Source organism: Crocodylus porosus, unplaced genomic scaffold, assembly GCF_001723895.1.
Source record: "Crocodylus porosus isolate Cpor-Errol unplaced genomic scaffold, CroPor_comp1, whole genome shotgun sequence".
In the NCBI taxonomy this organism is placed as follows: Eukaryota; Metazoa; Chordata; order Crocodylia; family Crocodylidae; genus Crocodylus; species Crocodylus porosus.
Genome location: NW_017728927.1, coordinates 14,871,518 through 14,889,021, shown reverse-complemented (window position 1 = coordinate 14,889,021; position 17,504 = coordinate 14,871,518). Strand labels below are relative to the sequence as shown.

General features: G+C 41.4%; 1 protein-coding gene across 1 annotated transcript in view; it reads right to left on the bottom strand.

Annotated features, from left to right (window-relative positions):
- PRKAR1B (protein kinase cAMP-dependent type I regulatory subunit beta) overlaps positions 1-17,504 on the bottom strand; it is a 121,884-nt gene that overhangs the window by 23,685 nt on the left and 80,695 nt on the right. Inside the window, exons 8-9 of the mRNA XM_019542090.1 lie at positions 8,859-8,919; positions 5,342-5,463 (exon numbers count right to left, since the gene is read on the bottom strand). Of these exons, the coding sequence (XP_019397635.1) occupies positions 5,342-5,463; positions 8,859-8,919 (183 nt within the window). The remainder of the gene's footprint in view (positions 1-5,341; positions 5,464-8,858; positions 8,920-17,504) is intronic.

Sequence of the window (17,504 nt, the reverse complement as noted above, 5' to 3'; positions counted from 1 at the left end):
TTCCAAGAGAAGTGGTGCTAGCTCCTACCCTGGGGGGCTTTAAGAGGAGGCTAGATGAACACCTTGCTGGGGTCGTTTGACCCCAGTACTCTTTCCTGCCATGGCAGGGGGTCAGACCAGATGATCTACTCAGGTCCCTTCCGACCCTAGAAACTATGAAACTAGATACTGATCTCTGTTTTGAGTACCAAGTCAATTCAGTCAAGCAGCTGTGGATTACTGACTGTTCAGAGACCAAAAAGGGGTCACCCCGGTAAATCCCCTACTACAATGGCTGCTTAGGACAGTATGCATTAGTAGGGTCATCTGGTAGTTTCAACAATGTTCATCCTTGTCTGAGACAGGACATGTCCAGGGTAGAGTACAGGGGAGGCTTGGAGCCCCACAAAGAGAACAGGGTAAGGGATCTAAAAGGTCGTCTGCATAGAACTGCCTCCTAAAAGATTTTACATCAAACTCATGGTGGGCAAAGAATACAACACTCCAAAGGCGAACTGAATGGCCGAACCTAGGTCCCCACCTTGTCAACACCAGTAGGTCAGCAATCCCTGGGGAGGGGTCATAAGCCATACAACACCTACAGCTGGCACAGCAGGTATCAAATTTAGGCTCAAATAGCCTGAAATCACCATTTTTAAGGTGCATTAAGGGCACACGTGTGTGGATATACACCCTTAATGCACTTTAAAAATGGCAATTTTAGGTTAAGCCCACTTAAAAGAGGCACATGTAGACACACCCTCTATAACTGTGTGCAATGAGTCACTTGAACCCCACCTTGATCTAAGGACTGTCATTTACAACTCATTTGTATAATGCTTAACACAAGAGCCCCCAACAGCTTGAAGCTTTTAGGTCCTGCCTAAACATCCATGATTAATAATACACCTCAGTTCCCACTCCAGTAAAGTTTGGGTAGATAATGATGGGCTGTTTCCTAGCACTCCTTTTCCCAAGATCTCACAGCCCTTTACTAAGAAGGATAAGCTTTATTCCTGCTTACAATATAACAAGAGCTTGTCTTACTTTTGTCACATACATGTAATCTCACTGGCCAATGAGAGTGCACAAGTATAAATAAGGAGAGAAATAGACCTTGTGTCTTCCCTGTTGAAATGGGTGTGACAAATATGCCAGTGAAAAAAAGACCAAGGCCTTGTTCTGGAAAAGTACCATGGTGCCTCATTATTCCATTTGTATTCAGAAATACCCTTAGAGATGGGATCCCTGATAACATTAAGGAGCCTAAATGTGTTCTTAGTATCGCATAATATAGATAGCACTGCATCACCAAGATGCTTTCCTGAATGCGGGCCCAACTGTTGAAAGTGCCATGAAACAAACCAAAGAAAAGCCTGAAGAGTAACAGCTGCAATTCAACAAGGGTGAGTGAACAATGGAAGAGCCAGAACACCATCAACAGAACAAGAACATTACTGATGGATATAAATCCTGTAGATATAGCCTAACTAGAGAACACCATATTTTCTTGTATACAACATGCTCCGGAAAATAATATATACCTGGTTTTTAGAAGGCAGAATGCAGAAAAAAAGATTTTTTTTCCCGGAGTTAGGGCTACCTATAGCAGAGACAGAGCCTAATCTTCAGCTGAATCATCCTCCCTTTCCTAATAAACTAAAGCTAAAATCCTACCTAATGCTGAAGACTGGTCTCCATGGGTATATCTATGATTCTAAAAACAGCTAAAGTGTCTCCAAGGCTGTGAAATAGGAAGAAAGAGATGAGGGACAGCAGCAAAATTGCCCTAAGAAAGACTGCTGGAACATCAAGATCATTAAAAAAGAGAGAATGGTTGTTAACAACTTTGTGAAGTGAAGAACATTGAGACATTAAGTGAACAGACTGCCTCAGCTGCCTGAATAGTAATGCAGCAGCTGCTGCCCTTTGAAGCAGGAATCAAAGCAGGTTGCTTCTACTGTGGGCAGAAAATCAGCTTCTTGTTTAATAGTTGCACCCCAATACCAGGTGGTGATCTGGGGGGGGAAAAGTGTATGTAGTTTGCAAGAAAATATGGTACTATTCTCAGTTAAATTTGTAGCAGGCTTTCAGATTTTCCTGCAGAGTGAAAATTTGATTGCACCACTATTGGCAGTGGGACTTAAGCACTGCTGAATATATATGTTTCATCAGGCATAGTAGCACCAGTCAGTTACCATTCCTGGGGCACGTCTACAATGTGCCCCTAAACTGCACAATTGTTACTGCACAGTAATTTAGTACTTACTAAATCAAGTACTTACTGAAGTAAGTACTAAACAACTGCGTAGTAACCACTGTTGCTTCACAGTCCTGGCAGCACACAGGTCACTTCTGACCCCAACTGTTCGTTGCTACTGTGCAGTAGTGTCAGCATCACAGTTCGTCCTCACCAATGCTACATCACCATAGCAACAAGCTACGTCGCCATACCTCATTGCTATGGCAACATATCGTTTCTCATAGATGCACCCATGGAGTACGTTGGCTTTTCCATCTGAAGAGCCAACATACTTGGAATGCTAGCACATCAAAACCATACTAGAGAATGAAACATGGCTGATGAATTCAGTGGGTTAACAAAAACCACAATGCTAATTATTTAAAATGCAAGTATCAGGGTGAGAGAACTGGGAAATGTTGTACAATATGAGCCTGCCTTTTGGGACTTAAGTCTCTGAAAAAGAAAGCCCCTATTATTTCAAAGGCTCAGTGGCTACTGCCTTTTCTAAGGTATGCCATGTGTACCTATGATGCATAATAATAAGGAATTAATATCAGGTCCAAAATTGCTGTGAATGGTTGAAACTGCTATATCTCATGCTCAGGTGGCTCCATTTCAGCAGCAGGTAAAATGATCCCTGGATTAACAGCACACAAATCAACTGGTAACATTCGCAGTGTGCTTTGAGATAAAAGTCCACGTACATAAAAAATCCTGTAATGGAAGCTAGTATTTTTTGGATATAAGTAACAACAAACCAGCCAAGCCGCTTTCAATCAAAGTTTGAAAAATATTTTTTTCCTCATAGTTCTGATCACAGCTCCTGAAGAAAAGTTTTGTATCTAAGCCCAAAATCCCTGTAAAATGAAGGTGAGAACAAAGAGCAAACCATCTCAGAAGAAGCAAGCATGCATGTTACAGTTGTATATGAAATAACTAGTGCAACACTTTCATTTTTGAATGCACAAGAAACCAGAGGTGGCTTCCAAAGGAAAAAACATGTAGACTTTGAGGAGGGCATGGATGAATCAACGGAGGGAGTGATGAAGAGAGATAAGTATACAGCACTAATACTTTACTACTCATTCAAGTCGTAGCAGCTGTTCAGTAAAGAGAAGGAAAATAAAGACCTTTGGTGATTCTTAAGCACACTGCCAATTTTCCACATGGGATCTGATGGCTCAGGAAATCAGTTTACGCTGTATAGCCCCGTGGAGCTACAGAAATGTTAGTAAGACTTGCTGGAATGTACATGCTGCCATTCTAAAAAGAAACTGAGTTCTTGCTGTTCTTTATTAGGTAAAAATAAGTTCCCTGACAAATTTCTGTCCCCAGCCCTTTTTTTTTTTATCCACGGCTGTTGTTCAGCCCTGTCTTTTGGGCATAATTAATGTCACTTAGCTACTGATTTGACATGCAAGTGCTATTGACACTGACAATTTGGCAGGCACCATAAGAGAAGTCAGATTGAAAACTGGGCCCACAATGACATGAGTTCTTCTGCACCCTCATATAAACCCCGCACAGCATTTCATACACAGTATCCTGCTTATGAGTCAAATACTGGCCCTCTTGCACACAGGCACCTGCCCCAAAATCCACAAGTACCCAAAACTCCTGCTTCCAGATCTGTGAAGCTGGATTTTCTTATATAGTAAGAATATAGTCACATCCTAAACTTGCTTTGCTATCTTTAGTACAATCCTCTCCAAAATCTTTCTGCAGTTATCTCCTCAAAATAGAAGTAGTGAGAGGAAGACAGAGAGAGAGAGAGAGAGAGAGACAGAGACAGTATATCAAAATATTTCTTTCAGGACAGCATGGAAGAACATCTGTTTGCTCGGAAGGCAAAAGAGAGAAAAAGTAGCTGAAAAGGAAGTATCAGATGATTTCCCAAAGGATGTCAGTATTTTCAACCACCTTATTAGTCTGCCAGTCCATGTGAGAAAGTGTTTCAGCCCTTCAGATTTGGTTTTGGACAAAGTAAAGGAATAAGTGACCGTGGTCACCTGTCCTACTTTCTGGTCTGTCTCCCTGACCAATCGTGGTGCCCTCGATTACCTCCTCCCCAACTTAGATCTCAAGCTGTCACTTCTCTCAAACGAATCACGTGATTCTGCTACTTAGACCAGGACTTGGGCTGCAGCCTCCAGGCATGAACTGGAGGCCCAAGTCTGATCAGTGCTTGCAGTTCCCTCTAAGAGAGATGCCCAGTGGTAACCAGTGACCAGACTGCTTTCTTAAAGCCAACTATGTTTTATTTAGAACGGAAGCATTCCAGAGAAAATTATCTTAAACAAATACACATCTATTTATATATACCTGCCTATCTTTCTCTTACCACTCCATGGAAAGCTCCTCCTGTTTCAGACCACTCCTGCCAGACCTTCTGTCATACTTCCTCCTACACTTCCTCTCTCAGTCCTTTTCAACATTTAGGGTAAGCTTTGAGCTGTAGGGTTCCCAGCTTTGGCAAAGCAGCTGTGTAACTTTGGGGTTTGGAGATGAGAAGTCATCTTTATAGCTAACAGCTCACCCTTTATAACATTCTCTCCAAAATGTTTGTTGGAAGGTGGCTGGTTCTGTTTTAAAGAGATCTTAGTGATGGCGCAGGAACAACCCACCCCAGTGTGCAAAAAGAATAGCAAATATGGCAGGCAACCAGGTTGGCTTAGCAGAGAACTCTTCAATAAGCTTAAAGACAAAAAGGAAGCTTACAGGAAGTGAAAGCTTGGACAGATGACTAGGGAGGAGTATAAGAATATTGCTCGGGCATGCAGGGATGAAATCACGAAGGCCAGTACCTTAGCATAGGAAGGTCTAAAATCCAAATACAGCTATACAATAACTCTCCTCACTGACCAGGTTGCAGATAGTAATTGTGAAATTATTTCATGTTGGTATTCTTAGGTTATTACACAGCTGCTCCAGATCTGCAACTACAAAGCCAGTGACCCTAGTTCTCATCATCGCTGCACCTGGCATAACTCTGCAGCTTTAGTGGTTATTCCAGCTTTATGATGGAATAACTGAGATTAAATTTGGCCCTGCTTTTTTCTATACAGTAGCATGATCATTCCCACACAAAGGAAAATTCTATCTTGAGGCCAGACTTACCTCTGTAATGATGAAAAAGTCATCACCTGGCTCCCCCTGCACCACGATTTTTTCTCCGTCTTCAAACTGGACAGGTTCTAAAGCATCCGCTACTGTCAGTCGTTCCCATTTGTCCAGCGATTCTAAAATAGTGAAGATCATAGATATCTATGGTTAAAATATCTACCTTCGCCACAAGATTTGCGCCTAACACAAGGGCTCTGATACTTCTGCTGGTGTTTTAAAAGAAATAGTAGATAGAAAAATAAAAACAAATGCTGCTGGCTTGCTTGCTTTCATCCATGCATTCTTCCTGAGCCTTTCCTCAGGACACATGAGGATATTTAATATCTGTGTGATTACTAATGGCCAAGATACAATAAATCATAAAAAAAGTTGTAAAAGATGGTTATGGCTGCCCAATTCTGTGGTGTGGTCTGTGCTACCTCTGACCCTGCAGTGAATCAGAGCAGCCTGGGACTTGTTTTAAGATCCCCTTGCTGTAGATGAGCCCCACATATTGGCTTAAGAACAAGTAGGATGGAGATCCCCTTTCTTCTGATTTAGCTGCCAGCACCAGACTGGGCATGATGTTTGGTACAAGGGTAACTCCTGATATCTTAACATAATGTGGGAGCTAGTCCCTGCTGAGGGGCTTTGTAGGGGGTTAGTTATAGCCTCCTTCTTCACCAGTTCAAATGAGCCGCTGTGAGATGAAAATTTGGTTCACGGGTGATATTACTCTCCCATTTAAGCCAATGACAAACTCACATCACTATGAATGGTAGCAGGATTGGGCTCCTAGGTACTATATCAAGATTACAACCCAATACTGGAAGCAATTTTGACCAATGGGAAAGATCTCTTATTCACCTCGGCTTGACTAAAATTGTTCTACATCCTCAAAGCAAAATTTGCCAGTAAAACATTAAAATGGCTTATAACGCAACGTTATTCATTCATGCTAATTAGAGTTAGTAGGGTCATAGTCTGAATTACTTGAAGTCATACCTGCTAAGGTCTGGACTGAATCTGGCCTAGTCTTGATAAATTCTACCAGACACTATTTAGAAATATTATAGAAAAGACAGTTTTGTTGCTGTCCTTGATCATTTCAAATGAAATAAAGTGAGACCTGAATCAGAGGTATGCATTGGGTCTAATAAAATCATGTGGCCAAAATAGTTGTCAATACTTTGGAGATACCTGGCACTTGTAACTCTTAGTATTTTTAAGTAATACATTTCCTCATCCTTGTGTGAAAAATAATGGTTCCATTTCTTTCTGCCATGGTCACTTAATAATACACTTTTCCAGAACATTTATAGCCTTTATTATGAAAACATCAGTTTAAGCCCTTTTAAAAAAATAATGCTCGTATGATATTCAAAAAGTGTACTTACTGCTTGATTACAAGTATGCATAAAACCCTTTTGTAAAGAGTGGAAGAACTGGCTTTCTGATTTAAAAAAAGGGAATTCAGTAATTAACAAAGAAAAGAAAGAGTCCTTTAAACTTTTTCTTCAGTTGGCTTTATGAAAAATTCAAAGCTAATTGTAGCTCTAGTCACGAAGTCTCTCTCTTGTCTAAAGGGACTGTACTACTACAAATGCATTATTTAATGTTACCCACAAATCAAAAGTTTACAGAGGCACTGAAACTCTTTACAGCTCTTTCAGTTCCAGAGTTATACTCAAACATGCAGCTAAAGCAGATTTTAGGCAAATTTTATAATCTCTAAATATTTGTAATCAAATTATCATTTTATATTTCAACAGTCTGAGAGGAAAGAATTCAAAGTCATAATTTGCTCATCTCTTGCTCTATGTACCAAAACAGCTACTCATAATCTAAATAAACTTGAATGCAAATGATGAGGGCTATTTTTCTTTTTTTTAAACATTGCTTCTAAAATGTCATAGATGACTAGTTAGAGCAAGTACTCAAACCTGAAAAAGTTATATTTAAAATCCAAGCTAAGTGTTTACTTCAAGAAATTACTGAGTTCTGACCAGATTAAGGTAGAAGATTGGGTTGATTTGTTGGTGCTCTTAGCCGAGATTACTAAAATAACTGCTGAGTTTGCCAGCTGTCACTTACTGTTTAGATACATGAAATATTCTTAGACATTTCAGCTAAATCCTCAACACTCCCACAATAATGCATTATGTTGCTTACTGACTTTTTGAATTTATAAAAGAAAAAGTTCCAAAACCTGAAGTTTCTACTTAGTCCTTCCTAGGGTAAAATGCATATTGTAATCCCAAACACATTTCAAGAAGTGGCTGACTGAAGTCAATGGGAGGTTTGTGAAGCGCTGGCGCACTTCGGGTACACTGCCAACCTCCATCCTTAAGAGAATTCATCGTTCAATAATGTCACTCTGAAATTGATTTTTAATGTCTTCTTGATATAATTGTACCTCATTAATGCAGGTGCAGGGCTTATTTGCTTGGAACATTTATCTAATTTGGCATAATTTGTACTGTTAATTGAAGAAGATTTAAGTTGGTTAATGAAGAAGGGTACTTTTGCATTCTGCTGTGGAAGAGGTGAAAACTATATAGTTAAGTGAATGATTTACCTGACCTTATTCTAAGAATATAAGTGTAATTTCTTGCAAATTTCTGGCATGAGATCTATTGAAAAGTTCAAGTACGTTTTCAAAAAGTGTTCCTTCTTTTCAAGTTTCTGACAGATAGCTAAAATGGCAGAAGAATAACTAAATGCACAAACATCAAAGTTTTAAATAGAAATCATGATGAGTTTTACTGAATTATACAATATATTGATTTAACTTTCTTAAAAAAGTAGCCATAGATGGACTTCAAGGACCTGATGTGTTTTCTACAGAACTGACATTTCATTTTACCATCTGTTAGACTCTAAAACCATTGTCCTTATTAGAAGTTTTTATTCTCCTAATGGTGATAAACTGGACAGACATTAGAGATTTGCTGTTTGTCCTACTGAAGGCCATTGAGAACACGTCCATATTTCGTGGCTATCATATTAATCAAAGGGAAACAAAATCCTACGGCAAGAAGCTAAACAGATGTTTTAAGAATGTGAGACAGAGGCTATAAAAGACATGGAAGAAAAAAGTTCGACCCATTTAGATTCCTGGTGTTAGTTTGCTAGCCCACATAAATACATATACAGGACTACATCGTTCTTGTAAGAAGTTTCTCACCTGTTAGCTGGAAGGACTTTATGACACATTCATATTACTACACTCCTTCCTCAACTGCCCACATGTGACATTTACTGCAACTTTATTTAGCAGAAAGTCACTTGCATTTGTCTATAAATTTTTCCAGGAATGACTTTACCCATCAAGCTCTGGTCTACAGTTAGGATTAAAAAAATGAGTCCTAGTGCAAGCCCTTTCAATTTCCTCCAAGCCTGATTCTAGCTGGAGATGCTATTTTGAGGCCTTTTTGACCACTGCAGTTTTCATCATCTCATGCAAGACCAAAATGTAAGCGACAGCACATGTAACAAAGAAACTAGCATTGAAGCCCAAAAGGCAACAGACCCAAAATGGAGACCTTGCTCAGGAATTCTTCATACATCTTCCGTTTTCTCAGCGTGCTACCCTGTTATTAGAGAGAGAAGATTATATTACACAGAGTACTTTTGTGGCTTGTTCCTATACCTGTTCTTTCTGATTTCTCTTCGCCTGAATTGTAAACACAGCCAGCATAAACAGCCTAGGGCTTCCTCATAAAGTCTCTGACTAAGTGGTATTCCTGATAAGTAAAGGCAGCAGGTATCAGATTCATCCCAGGTGTCATTCCACTCACTTCAGTGTAGCTACTGGATGCCAAGGATGAATTTAATTCATTCTTTTCAGCTACTAACTTTACAACTGAAACATTTATCAATTATCCGTTAGGCCTACAAACAGTGGGGTTATCATCAAAATATGGAGAAAAACCCACTATAGATATAGTTGGACCTCCTTGCTCAGACTTCCCCTGGCTTCAGTGGAGCTCAGCAAGGGTCCATCTGCATGCATCTGATTGTAGGATTTCCAGAGTGTCAGACCTGGTATAAACATCATTCTCTTCAGTTATGGACTGTTGAAGGCAGGGGGGATATGCTGTTTTGTGTATTGCGGAGTATTTTATGATTTAAACAGCTTGGAGAAAAGACTACCCACCCTTACTATGTGGCTGTACAGACACTACTACAATAATGTTCCAGCCTCATTAGAGACCATACAGCCAATGGTAATATAAATATACATAATTATTATTCGTGAAAAAAGTTATGATAAGAAAGTATTTTCTCTGGTTAGAAAGTATTCAAATATACCCATCCTTGATTAGTATTTTCAAAATATCAGAATAGGATTCAGACACTACGAAGACCCTGCAAGACGCATTGCATCCATACTGCTCTTTGCATAAGAAAAGAGGTCCTACTTTGGAAAACTTTTCCAACCCCACAAAAGTCATCTCCCCTCCATCCTCAACCCTTACTGCATAGCTGTAAGTGATTTAAACCGTTCTATTCCTGGTAACCAAGAGAAACAAAGGAAAAGCTTATTCTTGCTACTGTTACATACATGCTTGGTTGACAAATATTCACTATGCAGAGCTGTACAAAAGGCAAAGATCTCAGGAGAGGAAGCTCTACATAGCCACGCCTGGGAAGACAGACCCTTGATGGGGGATGACATGATGATCTTTGTCAGAAAGGGGAAATGCAGGCCACATTTACTCACAGCCTGGGCGGATAAGTCAAAAACAAATATTAGTGTTTGCTGTAGAAAAAGCCACTTGTCTTGTTCTTTCAGCAGGATAGGGTGTTGATAAGTGCAGAGAAGAGAGAAGGAAACGGGCAATATTGAAAAAACAAGGGGAAAGAAGGGAATCTTTACTCCCCAAACATTCAACATGGAAGAATATATAAATTTGGGAAAGAGAAAACAGGGTATCCCTATGCAGTTGTATAAATAGATAGATTTTCTTTTCTTCCCCCAAACGTACTGTTCACTAGGGGGTTGAGCCAAAGCCAATGAAATCAATGGGAGTTTTTCCATTGAATTCAGCAGGCTTTGAATCAGGCCTCAAAATAACATCTACGGCAACAGCTGCCAACATCTTCTTTCTTCACCTGATGCTGCACTGGAAAATGACCACCAGAGTCAGTGCTGGCTAAAGTAACTTTCCTGAAGGGTTCCCTCTATATAGAACTATAGCAGCACCATGAGTTTTGCTCTGGTTGCCATCCTTTCCCAAGTGGTCTTTGCACCGGAGCAGAAACAGCAGCAGCCACCCAGATTTCCTCTCTGAGTCGTCCTAATTTTCTAATCTGGTGAAAACACTTTGCCTGCTAGGATCTTCCGTTGTCTGTTGGGTTAGTACTGGTAACCCTCGTCTGACCTCTCCATCTGACAAACCAGGTTCTCAACCTCAATGGCCCCTAGAGCACTGGAAATGCCAAAAGGAAAAAACAAACTTCAAACGGAGGAGTTTCTGCAAGCTATGCCAAGCCCTGACAGCTCACTATGAGACAATGAATGGAAAACTGGATATTGTGCAGTTATTGCTCTCCTCCCTACAATCCAGAGTGGAAACTAGACCAGCAAAATTGACAGCTTTGGAAAACCAGATTGGTGGTTTAGTTCAACAGGCTAGGGCATGTAGAGACAGATGTGGAAAATGCTTTAAAATTACTGTGGACGCAGATGAATTTTAAGAAGCAGTAATCAGGAGCCATAAGCACTGCCTTGACCACAGCCTTTTGAGTATTTAGAGAACTAGACAAGAGCTAGAAAGGTAACAAACTCTGAGCATCTTGGTTGACACTGGGGAGACAGAGCCCATCACTTCCTACACAGTAAATGGGTGTGTTTAAGCTTGATTTTGCAAGACACTAACCAATGCACTATTATATAATTCTCAGCCAAAGCCTGCCATAAGGGAATAATAGAAGTGTGAAGAACTAAATAAAAGTTGCTGGTGTTATTTTTTATTATTTGCAATGCAATAGCTCCCAATGGCCTCAATGAGGACCAGCACTTTGTCATAATAGGCAATGTAAGCATATACACATTGCGGGAAACAGTCCCTATTTCAAAGATCCTATAGTTTGATTAGACACCACAAGCATAGATAAGAGAGGAAATAAAGGAGACCTGTATTGCCCAAGATTACATATAAAGCCAGTGGGAGAGTTAGGAATGGAGATAGCAGTTTTCTTGACTCCCACTGCAGCGCCCTATCCATTACACCAGGGACAGCACTTATCAAAGGAAGAGAAAAGTTTAATTCTGGCAATGCAAATAAGGTGACTTCCCACAGACTCCGACCTAAAAGCACAGGAAGGGAGAAAGACTGCTGGAGATATAAAAGATGCCAAGGTTGCCAGCTGCCAAGGTATTAAAGAGACTGCCCCGTTCTACAATACAGCTTGTAATACCAGTAATAGCTTACAGCCTCAACAAAGCTGCACACCCAGTAAACATGATCATAATATTTTTCTAGTGTGAACAGGGCCTAGCTCACATGGTTAAGAAGAAAACTATGAGCCAAATATGAGCTGATGTCCACCTGAGCCTGCAGACAACATCAAATTAAATAAATGGAACAGTTCTTGCCTCTTAGTGCTAAGTGAGGTGTTAACCTTGAAATCTGATGCCATGGGCTAAGTACAGACAGACAAAAAAGCTAGAGGCTGAACTGATTCAGTCTTTGCAGGTTAATCGAACATGCAAAGATTGAATCAATAAGCAAATGAACAAACATTCACTTTTGATACAGGAAATGCAGCCACGTGCCTGCAGTGGCTCAAGCCAGAAGCTGGGGGGCACTAGAGCATGGCTCTCTGGATAGCCAGCATGGGCTGCATGTTCACTTCCTCTTCCTGCTGTCTCCCAGGTCTCTGGGATTTGCAGTCCACAATCATAGCAGCAGGACTCTACAGGGTTGCTCATCACTTCTTCCTGCTTCCAGGTGCCTCTGGGATTTGTAGTCCACAGTCACAGCCAGCACTTACTAAGCCAGCAAGGCAGGTCAGCTCTGTACTCGGGGAAGGTGAGTTTAACCCCCCTCCCTGGCCCCAGACCTCAGCCAAGGTTTGCCTGGGGAGGTGGGGGAGGGAGCAGTGAGCCAGCAAGCCAGCCCTTACTGCTGTGGCTAGGGAACAGAGGGGTGACACCAGCCTTTTTCTCTGGAGCAGACAGCACAGCCCAGGCCTGCAAAGCATGCTGAGATGCTGGGGGGACTCTGATTTAACTTTAACCAGGAAGGGGTCTGGGACAGAAGTTTCTCAAACTGGTTTGACCTAAATCAGTTAAGTCTGATATTACATTCAACCAGGTTTATCTTAAACCAGTTTCAGCCATTTTGGTTTATGTGCACTTAACTTCTGTTCTATTACAAGTTTAAAGCAGTTTCTGATCATTTAAACCAGTTTATGTGTAACTTCTGCCCCTAGCCATGGCGTTAAATATGGATTAGCTTCAATATAGCCAAGGACTATGGCTGAACAGTTCTTGTTCCGGGCTGTTTTAGAAACACAGTTAAAGCCTTCTCTGAGCAGTGCAGCCTGGAGGCATTATGCCTTGGAAGAGCTCTGATGGGAGTGTGCTGAAAGGATATACAAGAGTCAGTACTCCTCCCAGCTCTCTCCCTCCAGCAGAGTTGGATGAGGCCTTCACTGACAGCTTGAGCACTACAGGCAATGCAGCTGCCCATCACCCTTTGCAGTCTCATTACAGCTATCTCTGGTATGATGTCCCTTCCCTCGTGCTTCCTAGGCACCCACACAGGCGTAACTCAGCCCAGACTGTTGCTTGGTTAATGCTACTCCTGCCTTGTGAATGCCTCTAGGATAGAGCAGAGAGAGGGTGCTCTAGAAACAGCATTGCTACACTAAAATGCAAGCACTTTGTTATTCCCTCCTGCATTCTGATCACTAGTATCAACCTTTCCAGCACATGGAACATGGGGAAAAGGGAAATTTTTTACCCTGCTTCCCTTCCTGCCTTCAATCTCTGCCTCCAATCTTCTCATGTGCTCTCCCATCTGCTTTTTTAAAAGTGGCTCATTTATTATACTGCCTACCCCAACTAAGTGACAATGTTTCATAAGAGATAAGAGTTGCAAAACCTTGCAGAAAAACGGTGCAAGTCATCCGCAGAGATATTAAGAAAGTGATAGATAGACTTTCTCATAAAACCTTACCCAGAGAACTGGCTAGAATATAAACACTCTCATAATCCTTTGCACAAACCCTTCTGTTAGCTTCAGAAAAGTGTCAAGTGGAGTGCTGCACGGAAATGCTTTACGTCTGGGTCTTATATATGATCTTCACTAATGGTCTAGAAGAAGAGTTACTAACACATTAATGAAATCTGCAGGTTGGGATTTGTGAAAACCTGGAAAGATGGAGAAATAATACAAAGGGGCCTGGCAAGATTAGAAACAGGAGTAGAAAATTTAACAAAATGCGGTCCAGTTTGGAAAATACAGCTAAGAGATCTAAAGACAAATAATCCAAAGCACAAATATGCTGTGGGTGGGAGAAACCTGGAATATAGTAACACTGAAGGAAATTTATGGACCTTAGGTTAAACAAAAGTTTGCAATGTGATACTGCAGCAAAAAAATGCAAGACAATTTTGATCTGTCTTCACAAAGCCATCATCTCCCAGGGCAGGGAGATAACAGTCTTAATCTATACAGCTTTGGTGTAACTGCACCTGGAATTTTGTACTCCATCTGGGTATCTCATTTACCAGAAAGATACTGACAAACTGGAGGGAGTTCAGAAAATTACTGAAACCTTCAGGAAAGGCCTCTGAAGAAAGATTAATAGTTTAAATATGCATAGTTTTATTAAGCAAAAAATAAGAATATTTAAGGAGAGGGACTGATTATATTCTACAAATATTGGAGGAGAGAAGCTCTAGGAAGATACAGGATAATTTGGAACAGCACAAGGCAGCATAACTAGGAGTGATGGGAGGACATTAAGAAAGGAGTTATTTATGATCAGAAAATCTCCCTGATGTGAAGTTGATTAGCCTGAACAGTAAGTCCCCAAGAGAGGTGATGGATATCTGTCTGTGCAGAACACTTAAATCTGGGCTGGATAAAACCAATGATAAATACGCATGAGGGAATAATTCTGCACTGCCAAGGCGAATCTCTGCTTCCTCTGATCCTTTCAGTACTTCATTCTTTTCTGCTTCTCTTCTTTCTGCTTCTCCTTCCCCCACCCTCTAAATCTACCTTCTCTTGGTACCACTCAGTATGGGGAACAAGCTCAAATCATTTTGCCACCTCCAGCCTTAGCTTAAGCAGCATACAGGCTGTGAAAATGAAATGCTACAGAGATTGCAAACAAATCCCACTGGAGAGGGCTGGCCACTTTCCCACATACATTAGGGGAAAAAGGGGTGTTTTGTGCTCCAAACATGTTGTCTAGCTGCCCATCCTTCTCCTCCTGCTTTCTTCTATTCTCTCTCTCCTCTCTTCCAATCTGCAGTCTTTCTTCTCCCCTGCTCACCTCTTCACTTTGTCTCTCAGGCACCTTTTATTTCATTTCCCCGCCCCCAGAGTACAGATGGGCTGGCCAGAGGTGATTGGGTAGCTCCTAAAGAGCCCACCTTAAATGAGAAGCTTTACAAATAGCTACCAAATGATAGAGCAAGACTCAGGTTTCAAATAAAAGAGTTAAGCTGGCAGGTATGCAGCTGGCAGGAGATGCCGGAATGACGTTCTGGACTGCTCCAGCTTAGCTTAATCCCTGTGTAAACCTGATATTGAATTATGCTTAAAATGTACATTCTTACCAGAGAATGAAAAAAAAAAGCACTGGAACAATGCATACTAGCCATGAAAACAAAATACTCTGCAAGACCCCAGTACTATATTGCACAGATATTAAATGGAATGTAGGCTTTGGGTTTGCTTTACGTTTTGGCCACCATGCAATCTGCATTTTATGGAAATGTGCAGCAAATCTGACTTCATATTCCTGAGTGGTAACAGGCATTGTCAGAGAACAATGTTCTCTGATTCCAAGCCGTGTGAAAGTGTTGCTGGTAAAACCAGGTCAAAATAACACAAATGAAGTCAGACATTACAAGAGGGACTGACTAACCTTGGTTAGTTGCGTTCCAATATTATAGCTCGCTCGATATCATCAGGGCTGGTTTGTCATGCCACATGCAGAACCTGCCACATGCAGAACTCACCAAGGATGGCAGGACTAAGAGGCAAGTGGAGCTGGCAGACACTGAGGGCACAACTGCCAGATAGCCAGTGAAGTAGCCGCTGACACTATGTCAGCGAGGCTGTGGCTGATTAAGCCAAATTTGTATATCCCAGCTATAGCTCCCCTATTACAACCCTCTGGGTCAAATGAGTCAGAGGGTGGGCTTGGCCCTTCATCTTTCTGAAAGGAGGTATGGCAATACCTTTTAAACAAATTTATACTTGAAGGATCGAATTGCCAGGTGAACGGATTGGATGTCATGGTACAGAGGCACCATCAGAAAATTGATACTAGGTTCCCTTTATCTTGGTATCTGTGACATTCCCTGTTTCTAGAATGAAACCTTGTGCAACCCCATGACGGTCTTCAACACAAGAGGCAAGAAAGTCAGCAGCTCAGCTGAGCTATATGAAAACCCTCACTACAGACTCCTTACCACCCTCACCAAAGGAGATATAAACATAAAAACAAAGATACCGTAAATGTGTTACAGAGGTAAAACACGTTGCAGACTCACAAGCAAGTTGCCTAAAGAGAAGGAACCCGTACAAAGGAAGATAACTGCCTGCTGCACAGGGGAGATTGAAATCAAATGTCAAGATGTAATGCTTTGTGAAGGACTATAATGAATGCCATGCAATTTCTCTGTAAACCTTAACGAAGAGAATGGACCTAAGGTTTGCAATCATCACTGCTGATTTATGAACTAAGATTTGACTCTCAAAAACCAGGATACCAAAGCAGAAGCAAAGACATATGCAAAAATGCATCTGTTGTAATATAGCACTTTTCAGACAGTAATAAAATATCAGTAAATTAAACTAACAGATAAATGGGCTGTTTGCATTGTTAATACAGTACCAAGAAAAAACAGTTACATTTTAAGGCTACAGTAAGTCAGTAGGTAGTATTGAGATATTTAAGTGAAAAAAAATGGTAATGAGCAGAAATAATAGCTAGAATAAACTATGGGGGACAAAAAGCATCAACATGGAGGCCAAGAGGAGGAAAGAGACCCGGAGTCAAATTCCTAATGGGAAGATTAGACAGAAACATTTGTTTGAACAAAGCAGATCTGAAGGTCTCCACATGCAACTAAATGGATACAGCTTTAGCCAGTCAGCTTAAAGTCTAGAGACAGACATTACACATAAACTGGTTTAAGTGATCAGAAACTGGTCTAAACCTGTAACGGAACAGATGTTCAGTGCACATAAACTGGCTTGAAAATGGCTGAAACCAGTCTGAAATAAACCTGGTTGAATGTAATATCAGACTTAACTGATTTGGGACAAACCGGTTTATGCAATGTCTGTTCCAGACCCCTTCCTGGTTTAAGTTAAATCAGAGTCCCCCAGCATGTTCGCTGGGCTGGGCTGGGCAAGGCTCTCTGCTCCAGAGAACTGGGCTGGTCACTTTCCCTCTTTTCCCTGGCAGCAGTTTTGGTTGAGACTGCAGGTACAGAGCATCTGCCTGGCTTCCTCCTGCTTCACCACTCCTTACTCAACCACAGATTCCCCCCTCCCCTCTGCCTTACACAGTCTCCTCTCAGTATTAGCTAGCATACCACATGCTGATTATGACCCATGGTATGAGAGGACAAAGGCAAACAGGACAGTGCCGCTTAGGGCTTTTTCAAGCTAATTAACAGGTAGCTCCATTCCTTCTTTGGAACAAGTTATTTAAGAAGAGCTTGAACTAATGAGAGATCCTTTTGTTTTGCTGATTGGCTGATAAATGTTCCCTGCTGTGTAAATCCCTGCTGCCTCCCTCACTGACAAGTGGCAGCGAGGGGCAAGGGAACCACTCCAGAATCAGAGTGTCCTGTCAGGGCCTGGCCAATGCCCTCCTCCGCTCAGCATTGTGGAAGGGAAGGGAGGGCTGCTCTAGCACCCCCTGGCTTCTAGTCTAAGCCACTGCAGGCCTGCATTTTTTCAGTCCAGAGGGA